General features: G+C 53.9%; 6 protein-coding genes and 1 non-coding gene across 7 annotated transcripts; 3 read left to right on the forward strand and 4 right to left on the reverse strand.

Moving 5' to 3' along the window:
- On the reverse strand, positions 1-2,013 carry BDZ83DRAFT_645214 (uncharacterized protein). Its single transcript, XM_060509825.1, has 6 exons — positions 1,745-2,013; positions 1,657-1,676; positions 1,506-1,589; positions 1,122-1,432; positions 650-1,052; positions 1-595 (listed from the first exon to the last, which is right to left on the reverse strand). Exons 1-6 carry the CDS (start codon positions 1,824-1,826, stop codon positions 5-7), a joined length of 1,491 nt encoding a protein of 496 aa, XP_060357171.1. The 5' UTR covers positions 1,827-2,013; the 3' UTR covers positions 1-4.
- Positions 2,014-2,458: 445 nt separating this feature from the next.
- Positions 2,459-4,208, forward strand: BDZ83DRAFT_758991 (hexokinase; the record flags this gene model as incomplete). The annotated part of the gene is made up of 2 exons (XM_060515120.1): positions 2,459-2,588; positions 2,641-4,208. 2 exons carry the CDS (start codon positions 2,459-2,461, stop codon positions 4,206-4,208), a joined length of 1,698 nt encoding a protein of 565 aa, XP_060357172.1.
- Positions 4,209-4,481: 273 nt separating this feature from the next.
- On the forward strand, positions 4,482-5,751 carry BDZ83DRAFT_746010 (extracellular protein). Its single transcript, XM_060513202.1, has 2 exons — positions 4,482-5,315; positions 5,508-5,751. The coding sequence occupies exons 1-2, from the start codon at positions 4,655-4,657 to the stop codon at positions 5,579-5,581; spliced, it is 735 nt and encodes a 244-aa protein (XP_060357173.1). The 5' UTR covers positions 4,482-4,654; the 3' UTR covers positions 5,582-5,751.
- BDZ83DRAFT_t342 lies at positions 5,749-5,839 on the reverse strand. The gene has a single exon. It is a non-coding gene; the product is annotated as a tRNA-Gln (tRNA).
- Positions 5,840-6,631: 792 nt separating this feature from the next.
- On the forward strand, positions 6,632-8,310 carry BDZ83DRAFT_253737 (chondroitin AC/alginate lyase). Its single transcript, XM_060501948.1, has 3 exons — positions 6,632-6,771; positions 6,823-7,642; positions 7,695-8,310. Exons 1-3 carry the CDS (start codon positions 6,766-6,768, stop codon positions 8,081-8,083), a joined length of 1,215 nt encoding a protein of 404 aa, XP_060357174.1. The 5' UTR covers positions 6,632-6,765; the 3' UTR covers positions 8,084-8,310.
- A 227-nt stretch (positions 8,311-8,537) lies between these two features.
- BDZ83DRAFT_725183 (chondroitin AC/alginate lyase) lies at positions 8,538-9,809 on the reverse strand (the record flags this gene model as incomplete). Its single annotated transcript, XM_060512724.1, has 3 exons — positions 8,538-8,838; positions 8,890-9,766; positions 9,788-9,809. 3 exons carry the CDS (start codon positions 9,807-9,809, stop codon positions 8,538-8,540), a joined length of 1,200 nt encoding a protein of 399 aa, XP_060357175.1.
- An 840-nt stretch (positions 9,810-10,649) lies between these two features.
- Positions 10,650-12,518, reverse strand: BDZ83DRAFT_595578 (tryptophan-2-monooxygenase; the record flags this gene model as incomplete). The annotated part of the gene is made up of 1 exon (XM_060506807.1): positions 10,650-12,518. One exon carries the CDS (start codon positions 12,516-12,518, stop codon positions 10,650-10,652), a length of 1,869 nt encoding a protein of 622 aa, XP_060357176.1.
- Between the last annotated feature and the right edge of the window lie 5,146 nt (positions 12,519-17,664).

Below are 17,664 nucleotides of genomic sequence, written 5' to 3' on the forward strand. Positions count from 1 at the left end.
TCGATCACGAGGTGGGCATCAACTCACCGTCTGGCTCTCCTACTCCGCCATCTACCCCTTGAAGTACGATAAGAGCAGCCCAGGTGATCATAACGAGATCCCAGTTCGACCATATCGAGGCATCTAGAATTTGGAGCTTCACTGCCGCTCTTGCCGACACAAGCAGCTCATGCTGCTCTTTCGGCGTCGTGTTCGAAAACAGGTTGCAGCCTCGAGCAGGGTGGTAGATGGACAAAACGAGCAGCCTGTGCAGGATATACTGCCTGAATACAAGCTTCTTCTCGTGCTCCGACTCAAAGTCCTTGTCACTGAACTCGACGAGCCAGTCATCCAGCTGCCTTGCCCAGTCGCGGATGACGGCGCCGTCGACACCGCTGAACTGAACGGAAGATATTTGTGACACGTTGGGCTCGCTCTCGAAACAGGACCATATTGTTGGCAGACCTCTGCCTGTGAAGTGAGTCAGGCCGGTGTGCATCATTCTCGAGAGCCGATAGAGTTGGTCCTGTATTGGGATCTTGAGTCGTGGGAGGGGCGCCTCGATTGGTATAACTGGACAGGAGAGGTGTATTGAAGCGTGCTCGAGGTCGACGATCTACTCGATGTTAGAAAGATGCAGAGTACCGCTGGAAAAAGTTGCCCATTTTACCTGAAGGCCAGAGAACAGGCGTTGCCACTCGCGGGATCGCTCATCGGTGTTGGAGGGGCAATGCTCGAGGATGAGGCGGTAAGCGAGAGAAATCCAGACCCCCGTCTCTTTAACGACGGCTTCTCGTAGCAGTCCGGCGAGTATGATGCCCAGAACCGTTTGAAAGGCCCATTCTTCAGCTGAAGCTGGGTCATCCGGGGCTTGGCCGACTTCGCTCTGTGGTATGCACAGCTGCGAGATGGCACTGCACAAGACATTGAAGTAGTCTGGAGCCAGGACTGCGACTTCTGGCAAGCCCCGTATACTTGAGCAGTACAACATTGAAGCTAGCATGAGTGGCCTCGGCGATGAGAAGGTCTGTTTGGTTGGGAGAAAGTGAAGACCTGGCATGGTCTCGTGGAAGCTGAAAGGGTGTCAGATGTGTTGGAGAGCAGCTACGAGGTGTGGTGTCAAGAATTCGAAGCAAACGTACGATAACCATAGTCTTTTGATGAGGGACTTGTCCCAAATATTTGAGCCTGCGTTCGATGAACATGTTCTTCGTAATACAGATACAGCGCTCCAGAGGGCACCAAGCGATGTTTCCCCGGGAGTGTCGGGTTCGAATGTTGGCACATCCGGGGACGCGGGTGAGTCTGCTTCTTCCAAGTTGGCAAGGAGCGGCAGACCCAAGTGGTCTTCGAGCCGCTTCAATCGAAGAAACACGGATTTGTTTAGTGCTGGAGCATGCTCATTTGCCTGGATCAATGAAGCCAGCGAGAGACTTTCACGATGAGACGCGGACTAGGCAAACGATTCGTCAGACACGTCTTGGGAGGTTTGCAAACACAAATGAGACGATGGGATGATTGCCTACGTTGGCTCTGGGCACGAACACGCACGGCACTCCCGCGCGGAGGCATCTTCGACATGTGGCCCCGTTCTCAATTCTACATTTCATCTGTCGTCACAAAAAGGCGGGTTAGACTATTCGTCTTCACCAGAGAGCCAGCTCAAGGCCGACATACCTTTTGCCTTCTACAATTGACTTGAAGTGAGCACATCCGTCAGCTTCTACAGTCGCATGCAATGAGACGGAGTCCACCATGTGCTTACCGCATGCCTTCCGGGCCTTGCTCGGGCCCGACTCATCCGGCCCATCGGCCGACGCTTTGTCCCTCACCTGGTGAGCAGACATTATGAAAGCGTTCTGTTTGTGCACCGATACTTCGAGTGCGTTGTTCGAGTCCCACTCTATCAGTTGCGACAATTGCGACAAACACCGGTGTCCAACGGCCTTGTGTTCGGCCAGGTTCGATTCACTGTTGCTTTCTTCGGCGGGTACCCGGTGAAACAGGTGGGATCGGGGCAGAGTTAAGATTCACCGGTCGCACCGGGGAACCGGTCTTTTTGAAGATTTGGGTGACGAGTGCTAACGCGGGGGGTCCTAGACCCGGTCCTTGATAGGCCGGGGGTTTGTTATTGGAGGGATTTCTGGCTAATTTCAAGCGGTCCACTGAGCCGACCCGGTCCGGGTTCACCGGGGCTGCGATGGTTGTTGTAGACTGCGCCAGCTGTGAGGGTTCTTAGTTCTGACAGTACACTCCGAAGAGATGACCTTCCTTTTCTTTCCGAACGGATGTATCCTAGCTGCAGGAGGTGGTTCGCGTTCCGGTGTCAAAGTCGTGGTTTTTGCCGCGGGGGTTTGAATACTTGATCGGTTGCCAACCTACTGAGTGCTACTGATAGGCGCTGGCACCCATGAACCTAGCCTTTCCCACCAACACTGCCTACGACTAACACTGTCTGCCGGCAGCGTGGTGAGTCTCAATGTCTTCGATTGATCCTGAGCATTGCAGGGCGTCTGAGTTGATAGCTCAGGCCCGGAAAATCGCACATGACTTCGATTTCCCAGCGGCGGATGTTCGTCGCGCCACAACTCATTTCTTGAAGCAGCTCAGTAAGTTCAGTCAACTCTGGGTTACCGCACAACATACTGATATCGCAAACAGATGAGGGCCTTGGAGAAGATGGTACTTCAATGTGCCAGATTCCTTCCTTTGTAACCAAACTTCCCAATGGCTCCGAAAAGGGTGTCTGCTTGGCTATCGATCTTGGCGGCACCAACTTGAGGGTATGCTCTGTTGAATTACACGGAGACTCCACCTACTCCTTGACTCAATCCAAAGCCGTCATCCCCAGACAGCTGATGGCTGCACCAACATACAAGGATCTCTTCAGGTTTATCGCACTGCAGATGAAGGAGTTTTTGGAGAAGCATCACCCAGAAGACCTCACAACATGGTCTCAACTCCTGAAAGAGGGAGATGCAATCACTGAAGAAATAAGACAGAAGCACTGCAAGAGCCTTGGCTTTACTTTCAGTTTCACTTTCGATCAACATGCCATTAATAAGGGAACACTACTGTATTGGACAAAGTCATTCGGCATCGCTGATGCAGTCGGCCGCGACCCATGTGCCATGCTGCAGGAGGCTCTCGATGAGCAACGCTTGCCTCTCCTGGTCACAGCACTGGCGAATGATACCGTTGGCACTTTGGCTGCGCGAGCATACACATCTCCGGGACGTTCCAGTAATGTGATAGGTGCCATCTTCGGAACCGGCACCAACGGAGCCTACATGGAGCGCATTTCTCGCATCACCAAGCTGCACTCACGTACAGAGTTCTCAGATTCGGACTCGGATGCTATGATGGCGCTCAATACAGAGTGGGGAGGATTCGACAATAAGCTAGAAGTGCTGCCTTCAACAAGATTCGACCGAGACTTGGACAGGGACTCTGTCAACCCGGACGATCAGCATTTTGAGAAGCGCATATCCGGCATGTATCTTGGTGAATTACTGCGGCGCATACTCATCAACCTGTCACAGCCCGGACACAGCCTCTTTGACTTTGAAGTCTTGGGAGACTCCCCGCTTTACACGCCAGACAGTATTGACAGCTCACTGCTTTCAGCAGTTGTCAAGGACTCAACTCCAGCACTTGATAGCGCGCGGAAAGAGATTTCAAGGGTGCTTGGCGCTACAGACGTATCAGCGGATGATGCAAAGGCAATGCAGATTCTTTCCGCGGCTATTGGACGTAGATCAGCCAGGCTATCTTCCGTCGCGATTGCTGGTATTGCTCTCCAGTCCGGACTGTTTACACCCAAAAGCACTACCAAGCCAGTAGCGACGACATCACGAGGCCTGGGGATCAACCTTCTCAAACCTTTCCTCTATGGGGCACGAAGTCTGTGGAACCTGCTTACGAATTGGCTTCACGTCAGAGTTCGTTTCACGATTCCATCAAAGGGCACATCGCGCATGGTACCGGGATTAGGGGACGGGGGCAATTATCAGGCGGAAACTGATGGCGAAGACTCGAATGAAATCATTGATGTGGGCGTCGATGGTTCTTTGATAGAGCACTTTCCCAACTTTGAAGAGCACCTGCGGGAAGCTCTGAGAGAAATTCCGGAGATTGGTGTTGTGGGCGACAAGAGAATCAGGATCGGCATGGCAAGAGACGGTAGCGGTGTTGGGGCTGCTTTGATTGCATGGGCGGCGAGAGCATAATACCTAGAGTCACATCAATCAATGAGCATTGGAGTCTTGAAACATATGGAAGCGATGTTGATGTACCATCATGGCTAATAACATCATGCGGATACGATGCGACCCGATTCCAAGGCAGAGAGGAAGGGTCTACGGCCTTAGCTTTGCGGCAAGTAGTGATGCAGACCTCGCAAGGCAACTGAAATCTGTATTCACCGTAAGCCGTAAGAATCCTGTGCTTTGAGATGAATCAAGACAGACTTTCGAATCCAGCCTAATTCACTGGCTAGGATTCTCTAATTAACCTCTCGTATATAGATTCTTTACTCCCAGTCACAGAAAGCAATAACACCTACGACGGAATATTTGAAACCTTCAAAATAAAGGCCATTCAAGTAGAAGTTGCTGGGACTGCTTCTCAAGAATAAATTCACTTACTTCCTCTTCGCAACCAAAGACTTCGCGCTATGCATATAAGATGTTGTTTCGGCCTCATGTTCATGGCCAGCAGAGGCTATGCACATATGGCCATGACTGACCCGCCCCCAATCAAAGCCAAAGGAAACCCAAACACCTCACCTGAGAAGGCCGACTACAGCTACACAACCCCATTATCCCCAAGCGGCTCTGACTTTCCTTGCAAGGGCTATTTGAGCCTCGTAGGCACCCCAGAGGCGACGCCCGTCGACACATGGACTGCCGGCGATAGCTACTCTGCTACGATCTCTGGCCACGCTGTGCACTCAGGAGGATCATGCCAAATCAGCCCCTCGGTAGACGGTGGCAGTTCTTTTAAGGTTCTCCGCAGCTTCATCGGCAGCTGCCCGAGTGGCGATGCTACTCAACTCAATTTCAGACTGCCTGGCGACACGCCGTCTTCTGAACATGCGATTCTCGCCTGGACGTGGTTCAATAATCTTGGCAATCGGGAGATGTACATGAATTGCGCCGTTATCAGCAGTGCAGGCGGGGTTGGAGGAGCCTATGGCGAGAGTTTTAACAAGAGACCGGAAATATTCAAGGCGAACGTGGGCAATGGATGCAGGACGGCGGATTCGAGAGATGTCATGATTCCGAACCCGGGGCCGGATGTGGAAGTTAACAATTCCGATGCTGTACCGCCGATTGGTGAGTGCGAATCCGGGCCAGGAGCGACAGCGGGGTCGGATTCGGGGAACGGGGGCAATGGAGGCGGCGGTGGTAATGGCAGGGGAGGAATCTACAAGCCCGGCAATGACTGGCCTGCAAACTTCAACCCAAATTGCGGCAGAGCTGTGGCTGATGAACAGGTACCTGGTCTGATCTGCACTTGCTTCGTAGTCATTTGTATATGTCTATGTTTGGACTTTTGGACAATCGGCTTTCTTGAGGGCCTGGCTTTATTAAGACGTTGAGTCACCTACGCGTCAGCGTTGCTGCTAGTAAGTTGGGAAATCAAGAAAAAAAGGAGATTTTACAACCAAAAGATTGCGACTTGATCACTGACTAAGGTAGCCCAAATTATTAAGATGCATATATCTTATCACTATTGGGAACCAAAAAAGAAATTAGCAAAAGATTGAGGTCGTACCCGGGTTCGAACCGGGGTTGCCGGAAAGGTTCGATTTTGATGTTATCAAAATCCGGAGTGATAACCACTACACTATACAACCTTTGATGGAGAACCTGGGGACTTTGCGCGGCTTGAGTAGGACATCACAAACGCGGCTTTGCGGAGATAGGCCGCGCCAGAGGTGTGGTGGTTGTTGCGGGTGTGGGCGGGTCGCTTCCAGAGGCACCTGGCCAATGGCCGTTCGTATCTTGAGTCTGTGTGGCTCAGGAAGCCACCGCAGCTCGAATGATGACTCATCACAGCTCTCACATGCGCCACAAGCCAGCACCCTCAATGTTTCCCATCTCTCCTGACTAATGATCTGCTGGCTGTTGCATTCGCCCCATAGACGCAGTTGTCCATTGCGACGGCATGGAAAACTTGACCGACAGGTAATGTCAATGATGTGTTTCAGATGCCTGGCGACTCTCCATGCGAGAAATAACGATTTGCGAATGACGCCTTGAGCTTGACCGTATACGTGAGCAAATCCGACAAGGCAATTTCGGGGCGTTCAACACAAACTCCGGTAGATGCCCCGCCGCTGCCACTTTCTGTGGGGGAAATTCATAGCAATCTGACGGTATGCTCTTTCACAAGGCGTGTAATCGCGATGCGTGAAGGCGAAGACTCCAGGGACATCGAACCTCACGGACCACAAGATGTGTGCCGCCACGTTGGTTCCCCGCAAGATGCTTATGAATGCAACCCCCCGCATTTGCCCCAGGTGTTGCTGAACTTCTGGCGCGTAGTGACTTTCTGGGGATCTTCAAAGCCGTGAACTCTCGTCGTTGTACTCCCGGCCCGCAACCTCCCCCGGCGCCGAAGATGGTGGAGTAAAACTCGCGACCCGTGAACACTATGAAATATCCAATGTGATCTCTGCCAGATGTGTCATGACGGGACGGAGTTTCTAATTCCACGACTCAGCAACCATCTACCCCAAAGGACCGCTTACTGAAGCTGCGTCTCACCAGCTGCAACACAATGAAGGTAGGTCTCACTCAGCATCCGTGAAAATGGTAGTGTGCTCATGACTCTCAGGTCTTCTCATCATTGTCAGCTCTGCCATGGGTCACCATGTTTGCACAGCCATGCTTTGCTACGGTAGCTGACATTCCCGGCATCTTTGGCCCAGTACCAGTCATATCCCCGTCTCCCGTGGGTGATATCTCAAAGTACCTGAAGAGCCGACCAAGCGACTTCGTTCATCCCGGTATCTGGCACACGCATGAAGATCTAGAGCGCATCCGCAATGGGGTCCTCGAAGACAAAGACCCCTGGGCGTCAACTTTTGCCGTCTTCAGCAAGGATAGCTACAGCCTGTCAACTTATGAGATGAAGGGGCCGAAGCCAGTCATCTCACGCGGCAGTGTTAGCAACTACACGTCCTTCGCCTCCGACGCCCGCGCCGCATGGCAGAATGCTCTGATGTGGTACATCACCAAAGACGACGCGCATTGGAACCGCAGCACGACCATTTTGGATGGCTGGGGGTCTACGTTGGTCGACATCATCGGCACGGACCGGTCCCTACTCATTGGCTTGGATGGCGACCTCTTTGTTAATGCCGCTGAAATCATGCGCTGGGAGGGGAACTGGACCGAGTCCGGAGCACGCTGGCAAGGCGGGTCTGGCTTCAGCATCCAGCTCTACTGGTTGTTCTCACGACAGTCTATCCCGATTGGTCAGGCAAACTACGGAATGGCTAGTATCAAGGCCCTCTTGAGCTTTGCTGTCTATCTCGACGATGTTACCCTCTACAACTATGCCATCAATGAGTACTTGAACAACCCCTGTGCGGGGCTCTACTCCTTCTTCGAACCCGAGACGGGCCAAAGCTCGGAGTCCGGCCGTGATCAGAGTAAGTCGCCCTCCATCTTTCGACGACAAAACATGACTGATGATCGTCAAAGGCCATGCCATGTCCGGCTTGGGTTGGATCGCTCAGGCTGCGCGGGTAGCCCAGAGTCAAGGCTCTGACCTCTATAGTCAAGGCGACAACCTGCTTCTGAAAGGTGCAGAGTATACGGCCAAGTTCAACCTGAATGGGACCGTTCCGTATGATCCAAAGTGGTATCGATGCGAAGCAGTTCTTGTTAATGGCCCTTGGGCAACCATCTCCCAGGACAAGCGAGGTGTAACGGCCACAAACCCAATGTGGGATATTCTGTACTACCAGTATGTTGTCAAGAGACAGCTGCAAGCGACTTGGGTCACGAAAGCTAAGCAGGCTGTTGGAACCGAGGGCCGTTTGACGAGCAATGATCATCCTAGCTGGGGAGGGCTGATCTGGGCTTATTGAGCTATCGGCCATGTCGCATATTCGTACGTACATATGTAGCTATCGAAGCACTTGAGAAACAGCTTACTCCGCGATGATGGAATCCTCGCCTTGAGAAAGATGATTTCTGCGCTTGGAACATCAGGAGCATGAATCTTGACATGTTTGACGTTGGCCACGTACGTACAATCATCTTACTAGGGATGGAACTAAACATGGACAGTCATCTTTGGCAAAGTGTAGAAAGTGATTGGAAGAACACATGTTACGGTGTAGAAGAGAGTGATAATTTAATATAGACAAGAAGTATATGCTGTTTGGAGGACAGTATGAACAGTCAAAAAGATAATGAAATGGGAACTAATGAGGGTGGCCACCAAGCGGTGGAAAACGTCAGGAATGCAGATCAGTGCCATGCCGAAGCCATTGCGAACTTCCGAACAATAACCCAGAGGAAGAGCAACTGGTTCCAATCCTACTCCAATCTGTAAAGGAGAGTACCGAATCCTAGCTGGTCGTAACCGCCGCTAGTTGTGCCGTAATCGCCGCCACCTCCCTCGGCACCACCGGCTTCTTCAACCACGTGGTCGCGCATTTGTTCAGTCCAAGAAGCATTGAGCCCCTTGATGACGCCGTAGTGATTGTAGAGCAACTCCCAGATAGGTCGAAGTCCGCCACGTCCAGACTCGCTGATATTCACAGCTGTGCCGTGACTGTTGGTAAAGTTGGTAAAGGGGACATCAAATCCGAGATTGTACTTGGCGGCGTACTCCGACCTTGGTCTAGTGTTAGCAATAAACTCACGTTTTATGATAGACCTTACGTACCCTGCCAAAATTCTGTTGTCGAGGTACGAGAACAAGTCATCGCCCTGGTTGTAAGACTGTTGCGCAAAGACGCCCAAGAACGCAAAGTCCAGCAGAGCATGGCCTTGGTCACGGCCAGCCTCTTGGCCTTGACCAAGGATCTTGCCAGAGCCTTCCTCTTTGTGCAATTCCCAGATAGCGATCTTGATTGCGCCGTTGCCGGCACCGTTTTTGAAGTAGCCCACGGCCTCGTTGTACATGGTCTTATTGTCCGTCAAGATTCCAATAGCCTGCATGGTGCACAAATTGGCCAAGTCCCAGTTGGCCCAGTAATGGTCGATGGATGCGCCATTGTGGTTGACGAGAAAGTTGTGGTTCATAGGGTAGAAGACTCTCTGCAACATCTCGGTCATCGCGGATAAGCCGTCCCATCCATTCCACCCGCGCAGGATCTCGGCTGCGTTGGCGAGCTGGAAGCCGTAGATACCGGACGCGAGGAATTTGTCGGAAGAGCCGTTGATGTAGATGAGCGAGTCACTCCAGGCATCAAGAATGCGAGCCGACGCGTTGGCGTGGGCCTCATCGCCGGTAATCTTCCAGGCAATGGCGTTGGTGTAGGCCGCATGGGCATCGCGGTAAAGAGACGGGTAGTTTTCAGGGTTACATTCGCGACCTGCGCCGCCGCGGCACACTGTCTCCTTGGGATTAGGAGTGTAGGCCGTGTTTGCGCGTGTCTTGAGCTTGCTCCAGCCGGTCGTCCATGGCTCCTTCTGAGCGTTGACGAGGCCGGTGATGCGGTCGAAGTCTTTGGCAGTGTGAAGCAGGCCAGGATGTTTGAAGGTTGGCTGGGAAGAGTTGGAGCAGAGCGCGTCTGCCTCTGGGGCCCACAAAGAAGCCCCTAAAAGAATGACGAGGTTACTAGAAATGGAAGTGAACTTCATGTTGTCGATAATTGGGGCCTGAGACCAGCCCAAACTCTTTCGTGAACAAGAATCCAAAGAACTGAAGGTGCGATGGCTAAGATAGTTCTCGAAGCCCAAGTGATGGCTACGTAAACCGTTGGGATATATAACCTAGCTGCTCAATCACGAACCAGAGTGGACCCATTCTCGGGACTTGTTTCGATATCTGATATGAATTTACTGCCCATTTCTAGCGCCCGGGACTTACTCCGCTCATAATGGCAGTGGGTAGGCAAACGAGTTCGAATATGATAAAGAGCACATCAAGTTTTTGTCGGCCCCTGACCAGGCAGGCCACGACTTATCCTTGCGCCCCGAGAACGAGATTTAAGGGGTGTGTCAGCTGAGACCCAAGGTCTATTGTGTGGAGTTGTACAGAGTGCCGAGCAGCCTAGTTGCAGATCCATGTGGCTATCAACGCCATTGACGACCGGGGTTGCACGCCGGAAACTACCCCGGACAAAAATTCCGCCGCATAATTGACATCTAAAAGACAACTGCAACTGTCTGCATGAACATTCAATCGAGCAGATGTGTTTTGTTAGTTGACTCACTCCGTCCGCTAGAACTCTCAAGGATGTATGGAAATTTGACAATATCATGTGGCATTGCGAGTATAGATGGATGCTATGAACTGTAATTAATTACAGATATCTTGAATGGCTCAATCCACGGATAGCAAGTCCAAGAAGCTTGGAAGACGAATCACCTCGGACAACCAATTTTCACAGGTGATTTGAGAAAACGCGCGTGTTTAATTGAGTCTACCTGATAGCGGCATGATGAAACGAAGAGACAAAGGAAAGCATGGGGAAATATCTAGTACTGGTACAAGCCAGATCCAAGAAGAGCAGAAGGTGCCAGATGAGCAGCCGCCGAGTTCAAAGTTCCAAACTTTTCCAAGACTGCCGAAAGAGTGTTATGAGCCGGCTGGAGACCGCCGTCTACCCATCCACCAAGGAACGAGGTGCAATCGCTGTTGATCAGAACTCGCGAAGTCTGGGTCTGGTTGATTCTCTCCCAATCATAGAAGAGAGACTCAATGCTAACATCCTGACCCGGGAATCCCAGAGAGAAGGCACCGTACGAGTAACGGTCAAGAGGCCAGTGAATGAGGTAAATATCGTCGTCAGTGACGGGCTCAAGGAGGCTGGCATACTCAGGGAAGTCAGACTCTTGCATGATTCTGTCAATCTGGGTCTTGAGTTCCATAAGAAGCTCCTTGGGGTCCGAGATAGCCGTCATCTGCAGAGAAAGGTCCTCCCAGGCGTAGGTGACGAGGACCATGCCGTAGTCGGGGTGTCCATAGTCCAGAGTGTAGGTTTGCGGCAGGTTTGTGTCTGAAAGAATGACTCGAGGGAAACCAGCCCCCTGAGTTTCCCAGAACTTCTTGGTGCGGATGAAGAGCTTGGATGAGGCGGTCATGTGGAGATCATTGATGGCTCTCTGAACTTCCAAAGGCATGATGGGGTCCTCGGTGGTCTCCGAGACCGGGGTGAAGGCGTAGTTCATGGCGCGGTTGCTAGTTCCGACAACGACAAGGTCGTACTCGACATTGGTAGAGATGCCTCCAGAAGTCTCTCTCACACCAACCGCAAGGCCGCCGAGAGCATCGCCGCCGCCGCTAGTGACTTCAGCAACAGTCGAGAACTTGGTCTTGACACCGAGCTCAGTCGCCTTGTCCCAGATTGTCTGGGCAAGATCACGGATACCGGCAGGCTGCAGGCCTGAGTCGGTGACCTTGGCAAAGACAGCTTGGTCTGACTCGAGGCCGTTAACGACCAGGCGGAAGACAGAGTTAAATCCCGCAGAGTAGACAGCGCCAAAGCCGCCAGAGCCGATTCCAAGGGTGCCAAAGCGCTGGAAGTCATCCTCGGTCCAGACTTCACCGCCCGGAACGTCCCACTCGTGACCTTCGCCGAAAATGCGGCGAAGACCAGTGTAGAAGCTGTCGTCACCAAAGGTGTCCAAGTACTTTTGCCACTCAGGAACGGCAAGGTTACGAGTGGCAGTGTCGTTGGAGCTGAGCCAAGTGGTAATCTGGCTGCCAGCGGCCAAGGTGCTGCTGCCGCCGGTCAAGCCCTTGGAGATGAGCTGGATCCAGCCGTTGTTGACCTTCTCGAAGCCGGTGGGAGCAGTGTTGGAGTCGGTCCAAGAAGTAGCCTTCTCTTGGTAGTAGACAATGGTGGGAACCTTGCCGGGGTCGGGGAAGTTCTGAATGAAAGTGTAGTTGAACTCATTGGCGTAGTAGTAAAGAAGGTCTTCCGAGGGAGGGAAGCGCATAGCACCCATCTCTGCCACGTTGACTCCATCAGCCGTGGGAAGGGATCGAAGTCGGCCTCCGACGCTATCAGTCGCCTCAATCAAGGTGACATCCGCGCCGGCCTTGGCGAGGTTGAAGGCCAGAACCACATTGGTGATTCCGGCTCCGACAAGACCAATCGAGAAGTTGGAGGGCAGACTGCCAAGAGGCTGGTTGATGTCGCCGGCAGCCTTGTTCCACTCAGAGTAGATGAGTTGAGGAGTGTCAACCCAGGCTTGAGGACGAGCCTTCTGCTCGGCAGCGCTGGATGATTGCCTCTGAGCCAGACGGGAACCAGAAGTGCTGCCAATAGGAGAGAAAGGAGTGCGCTTGTTGGCAGAGGCCTTGGAGGCGTCCTCACTCTTGAAGCTGAAAGAAGGGAGCATTTTGATTGTGGTGAGTGAGTTTTTGAGCTGCTGAGAGGTCTGTGAATGAGAGTGTTCTGAGTGAGACTGTGAGAGCGATGTCCTTCAGAAAGACAACAGCATTTGGGTGGGAGGTATCCTTCTACTTATACATCGTGAGAATCATACATATATCAAACTCACGGCTTTTCTGACAAAGACGAGAATGCCGACTGGATTGCCGGCTCAGCCGCCGGCACTGTTTGTCTCTTTTCCGGCTGCAAGAGATATCGCCAACATGCTTCCTCACCTGCGTGATGCTTGAGCTGCAACACATACATACATACATAGTTTATTACGCCCCGGCTAAGCTGTTTAGGGCTCGCATGATTATCTACATATTCTCCACATTCGTTCATATCCTTGCCTCCCAGAAGCCCATACAAGTCTTGTTCGTCTCCGTATGTGTCTTTTTTAGTTTTGCATGTCGATGCTGCGGTTGCTCGTGGGGTTAGTAGCAGGCCATCTCGGAGTTGTTTCTCAAAGTGTTCGACGTCCTATCGTCGGCGGCCGAAGCTAGTCCTGCTGTCGATGGCACGAGGATGCGTGGGGGTGTCTCCGGTTAATTTGATGATGTTAGTTGCGTGTGGTTTCGCTGCTGGCTGATCTGTGCATCTAGCCTCTCCGTGCTCATGGCGAACTTGATCGTCTCTTTGACAACGTCTACGCTTGGCGACCAATCCTTAGGGTCGGACGCGCGCTTTCCTCCCAGGAAGTATGACAGATTTCCTCTCCGCGTTTCCGTCTGTTGGAGCATCCGAGTCCGCTGTGCCGTCCACTGTGTGCATCGAAAGAGAAAATGCTCTACCGTTTCTGCAGATTGCCCGCAAGCGCATAGCGCCGCGGCGGTTGCGCCGATCTGGTAGAGGTACCAGTTCAGCCTTGCCATTCCGGTGCGTAGTTGCGCTAGAATGCTGGCTTCTTTCCAGGCCAGTCCGTCATACAGCTTGCGTGTGTGGTTTCCCGGCAGGGCTATGTCGATCTTCTTCGAATATGCTCCTACGTTGTCGGGCAAGGCTCCGTGCTTCTGTCGCACGCTCTGTAAAGCGATCCTAAGTGCCGTCGAGTAGGCTCTGGCCGGCCGTTTTTGTGGTGTCTTGTTTACTTGGGTACTTTCCTTTGCTGCTGCTTTGGCCGCTTGCGCCAGGTCTGACTCTATCGATGATGGAAGCCAGAAGAGAGTGACTCTGTTGCCTCGTCTCTGCAGAGCTTGCACGCTGGCATATAGTTGTCGGATCTCTTGTTGGCCTGACTGCTGCCGCGGGTTGTGCATCACCAACACTGCCGCTTTGTTGCGGGTGAAGACGTGGATGGCCCGGTACTCGAGTCTCTCTGGGAGAGACTTGACCGCTTCTGCCAGTGCCGCTAGCTCTGCTACATACGGGTTCTGCTCCGTTCTCTGACCGAACGTACGCGAGGCCGTCACGACGCCACCGCCCCCTCTGAAAGATGCGGGCAGCGTCGTCGCCGTTCCAAAGCCCACAACCTCGTTCCTTGCTGAGCTCCCTGTCGCTATCCTCACTGCCCATCCAGACCGGATTGCCTCAGAGGCCTTGACCGTGTCGTCGTCGACTACTGTATCAATACGACGTTCCCAAGGAGCGATCGAATACCCTTCGATAGTCTCCAGCTTGTCAAGGGGTAGGTCGCGATAGGCCTCCGCCATCAACTGGAAGGGTGACGGAAACCGTCTAAAGGCCACCGCCCGCAGACGTCGAAGCGGATGGGTCTTGGGAAGGCTTCGCAGCCGTACCCAGAATGTCGTTGATTTTCTGTCGTACCTCTCTTGCGCCGATTGTATGCTTGCCTCCGCTTCAGCGACCGCCGTGGCCACCGTGTTGAAGGTTCCCACGATCGCTTGGGCGCCAATCCTCTGCACTCGGTTGATCACCCTCATCTGCGCTGCTCGACACCTGTACCTCCAGACGTTCGACGCGTAGTCCATCGTCGGTGCTACGGCCGCCACGAAAAGCTGTCTGGCCGTCGCCGGAGACAGGCCTTTGAGCCGTTTGAGCCCCAGCACGGCCTCCAGCCCTTTTGTCGTCGCGTCTGCGATGTGCTTTTCGAAACGGAGTTTCGTGTCCATCATCACTCCCAATACTTTGACGTGGTCCTTTGCTCGGACAGTGTCACCTTTGATGACGAAGCTGGTTGAGTCCGCCGGCAGCCTCCAGTTGCGCGTGAAGTGGATGATGGCCGTCTTGTCCGTCTCGAACGTCGCCCCGCTTCGTCGTTCCCACGCGAGTGCTCGATCGATAATATCTTGGATGCCCTGACGGTTTGCTTCGCGCGATCGGCCTGTGACCCACGCCGTGTAGTCATCGACGAAGGCCAGCGCGCCCCCGTTCTCGTCGATTTGGTGCTGTACGAGATCGGCGTTGAAGAAGAGGAAGAGCACGGGCGAAAGCGGCGAACCCTGAGGCAGTCCGGCTTGTGGTAGCGGACGAGCCTCGGACTCGTGACCGTTAACCAGGATGCTTGCCGTTCTATGGGAGCAGAAGGCGTCCACCCATCTCACCAGCTTGTCCGGGATCCCCCGCGCTCTGAGTCTTTGAAGTAGTCTCTCTTTGTACACACCATTGTATGCTCCCTTGACATCGAAGCTGACCAGACTGACCACCTTTCTCTTTCTCCACGCTCTGTAGATGTACTCCTGCAGCAGTACCAGCGCCTGCTCTGCCGACCTCTGCTTGCGAGCGCCAAAGTGGCTCGTGGGAAGGAGGCCGAACGTCTCGACAGCGTGCGAGATACGTTCTGCCAGGACCGACTCCAGCACTTTTCCGAGCGTCGAGAGAAGCGAGATCGGTCGCCAGGCCTTCGCTATACCGTAGTCGCTTTTGTTTGGCTTCTTCAGCGGGATGATCTTTGCGTGTCGCCACTGCCTCGGCAACACCCCTTCATCCAGTGAGGTCTGGAAGAGTGTAAGCACCCTCTCCTTCACCACTGGCCACGTGTGCTTCCACACTGCCACCGGCAGACCGTCCTCTCCGGGTGCTTTCCACGACTTTGCCGCAAAGAGCTGTCTCTCTACTTCTCCCAGTGTGAGGTTAGGGAAGGGTACCGGCGATCGTTGTGGCCGATCCCCCTCCTCCTCGATCATGCTGGGGAGAGGAGGGAAAAATGTGGAGAGCAGCTCTTCGGCCTGTTCTGCGGCGTCTCCCGTTTGGGAACCATCCGCCCTTTTAAGTTGAGGTATCTTGTCGAAAGATGCCCCTTTACTGGCGTCGAGATACTTCGCGGCCTTCCAGATATTGGCGTCGTCGGCCAGAAAGTCCTCCCAATGGCTCTTCTTCTGTTGTCGGATGGCATCGTGATATTGCTTGGCTGCCGAGCGTGCGCGTTGCTCCAGTTCAGGTTGACTGTTACCTGCCCTTCTCTCCGCTCTCGCCCGGTTTCTCCAGTGGGTATGGATCTGCCGGAGCTGGGTGAGGTCAGCCGTCCACCATCTCTTTGCATACGGTGATGGCTTGGCCGTAGGTGTCAGTGCCTCTACTGCCTCGCACACCACAGACATCAGTCGATCCGTCTGTTGCTGCACCGTACCTCCTGTTGGCATTCGCCCTAGGTTTGCTTCTACTCTCTCATTGATTTGCTTCCATGGGGCGTTCTTGAGGAGGAGCCGTGGCCGGCTTTCCATCTCAGGCGCGGCGATGTCGAAGGTCGTCTCGATCGCCCGGTGGTCCGACCCGTGGTCCGTCTCGTGCAGGCCGCATCGTACCACCGTTCTTGCTAGCTCTTCGGACGCGAGGGATAGGTCGATCGTCGTTGCCGCATCGTTCTTCTCCCACGTCTTCGTGCCACGCGGAAGGAGGCTGCGGAGCGAGTACTCGCTCATTAGATCGATGATCGGGTCCGCCTCGCCCTGCCGGCCCTCCGACACATCGTCACCTCCCCACAGGTAGTCGTGGCAGTTGAAGTCTCCTACCAGAACCACGTCCACCCTCTCCCCTGTTCCTCCTCGGACATTCGTGATAGCTTGTCTCAGCAGGTCGCACGCCTGCCGCAGCATCTCCGGCCTCTGCACCGGCACGTACACCGACGCCACTATCAGTCTTCGATCCGGAAGCCGGACGATGGCCGCAGTGATATCCGAGGACGCTATCGGCAGCTGCTCTGTCTCTACGTCTCTGTTCACCCAAAGCAAACTCCTGATTCCCCATCTTCCTTCGTCCCTCCACTCCGTTGGTACCATCCTCGTCCACCTGCTATTGCCCATCGGAACCGTAATGACCTTACCTTCTATCCTCCGCGCCCATGGCTCCTGCACCGCTATGGCCGTGAAGTCGCGCAACGCCTCATCATTCATCAGACTTTCGTGCACTGCAGCCTGTTTCCTCACGTTGAGCTGAAGGATCTGGACCTTCCTACTCATGGGAACGCGGATACAGCTTCGGACAGTTCTTGCTGAACGACTCGTGCGGTCCGCCACAGGGCACACATGTCACGATCGTCTCACGGCATTCAGAGTGGTGGTGGCCTACCTTGGCGCATCGTCCACACACCCGGGGGTTTACGCACTGGTACGCCTTGTGCTTCGTGATCTGCTGGCAGTTGTAGCACTGCTGGGGGCGGGCCGCCGTTCAAACGCCATCGTCGTGCCGGACTCTCCTCCAACGTGGAAGAAGCCCTCGGAGATCAGTCTACGCGCATCACCGGCCTTGGTCACGAACACGACCATGGACCCATACGCCTTGGGTATCTCTTTCTTGCTAAGCCAAGAAATCTTGGCAACCGTGGTCTCGTTTTCTCGGCTAAGTGCCTCCGCCGCTTCAGCCCTGACATTGCCCTTCTCATCCAGTACCTCAATTCGCTTCACGTTGTCGATCTTCACGGGATAGAGTTCGTCTCGTAGCACGCGTGCTCCACGGCCGAAGCTCTTCTCCGCGATCTGCTTGACATACCTATGCTCCGCATCGTCGCGACAAATGATCCGGATCCTATCCGCGTTCCTTGGGTCTACCGTGACGGCCAGACACCGCCAGCTACCCTGTCCGTCCAACGCGCGCATCTCCTTTTCCACCGCAGCCCGGATCCGGCCTGGGTTGAGCTTGTCGCTGCCTTCTTCAACTCTTGATGTATCGATCGTACAGAAGGGGTCGCTGCGGCTCGGCAGCGTCGCGTTGCCCGC

This window comes from Colletotrichum acutatum, assembly GCF_030867785.1.
Source record: "Colletotrichum acutatum strain CBS 112980 chromosome Unknown BDZ83scaffold_303, whole genome shotgun sequence".
NCBI classification, from domain to species: domain Eukaryota; kingdom Fungi; phylum Ascomycota; class Sordariomycetes; order Glomerellales; family Glomerellaceae; genus Colletotrichum; species Colletotrichum acutatum.

Coding starts and splice junctions, on each gene's coding strand:
- BDZ83DRAFT_645214 (XM_060509825.1), bottom strand. CDS start 1,826: ATGTCTGCTCACCAGGTGAGGGACAAAGCGTCGGCCGATGGGCCGGAT. Junction 1,433..1,505: donor TGTTCGTGCCCAGAGCCAAC/GTAGGCAATCAT, acceptor TCGTTTGCCTAG/TCCGCGTCTCATCGTGAAAG. Junction 1,053..1,121: donor ATCAAAAGACTATGGTTATC/GTACGTTTGCTT, acceptor ACACCCTTTCAG/CTTCCACGAGACCATGCCAG.
- BDZ83DRAFT_746010 (XM_060513202.1), top strand. CDS start 4,655: ATGCATATAAGATGTTGTTTCGGCCTCATGTTCATGGCCAGCAGAGGC. Junction 5,316..5,507: donor CGATGCTGTACCGCCGATTG/GTGAGTGCGAAT, acceptor CTTGCTTCGTAG/TCATTTGTATATGTCTATGT.
- BDZ83DRAFT_253737 (XM_060501948.1), top strand. Junction 7,643..7,694: donor GGAGTCCGGCCGTGATCAGA/GTAAGTCGCCCT, acceptor TGATCGTCAAAG/GCCATGCCATGTCCGGCTTG.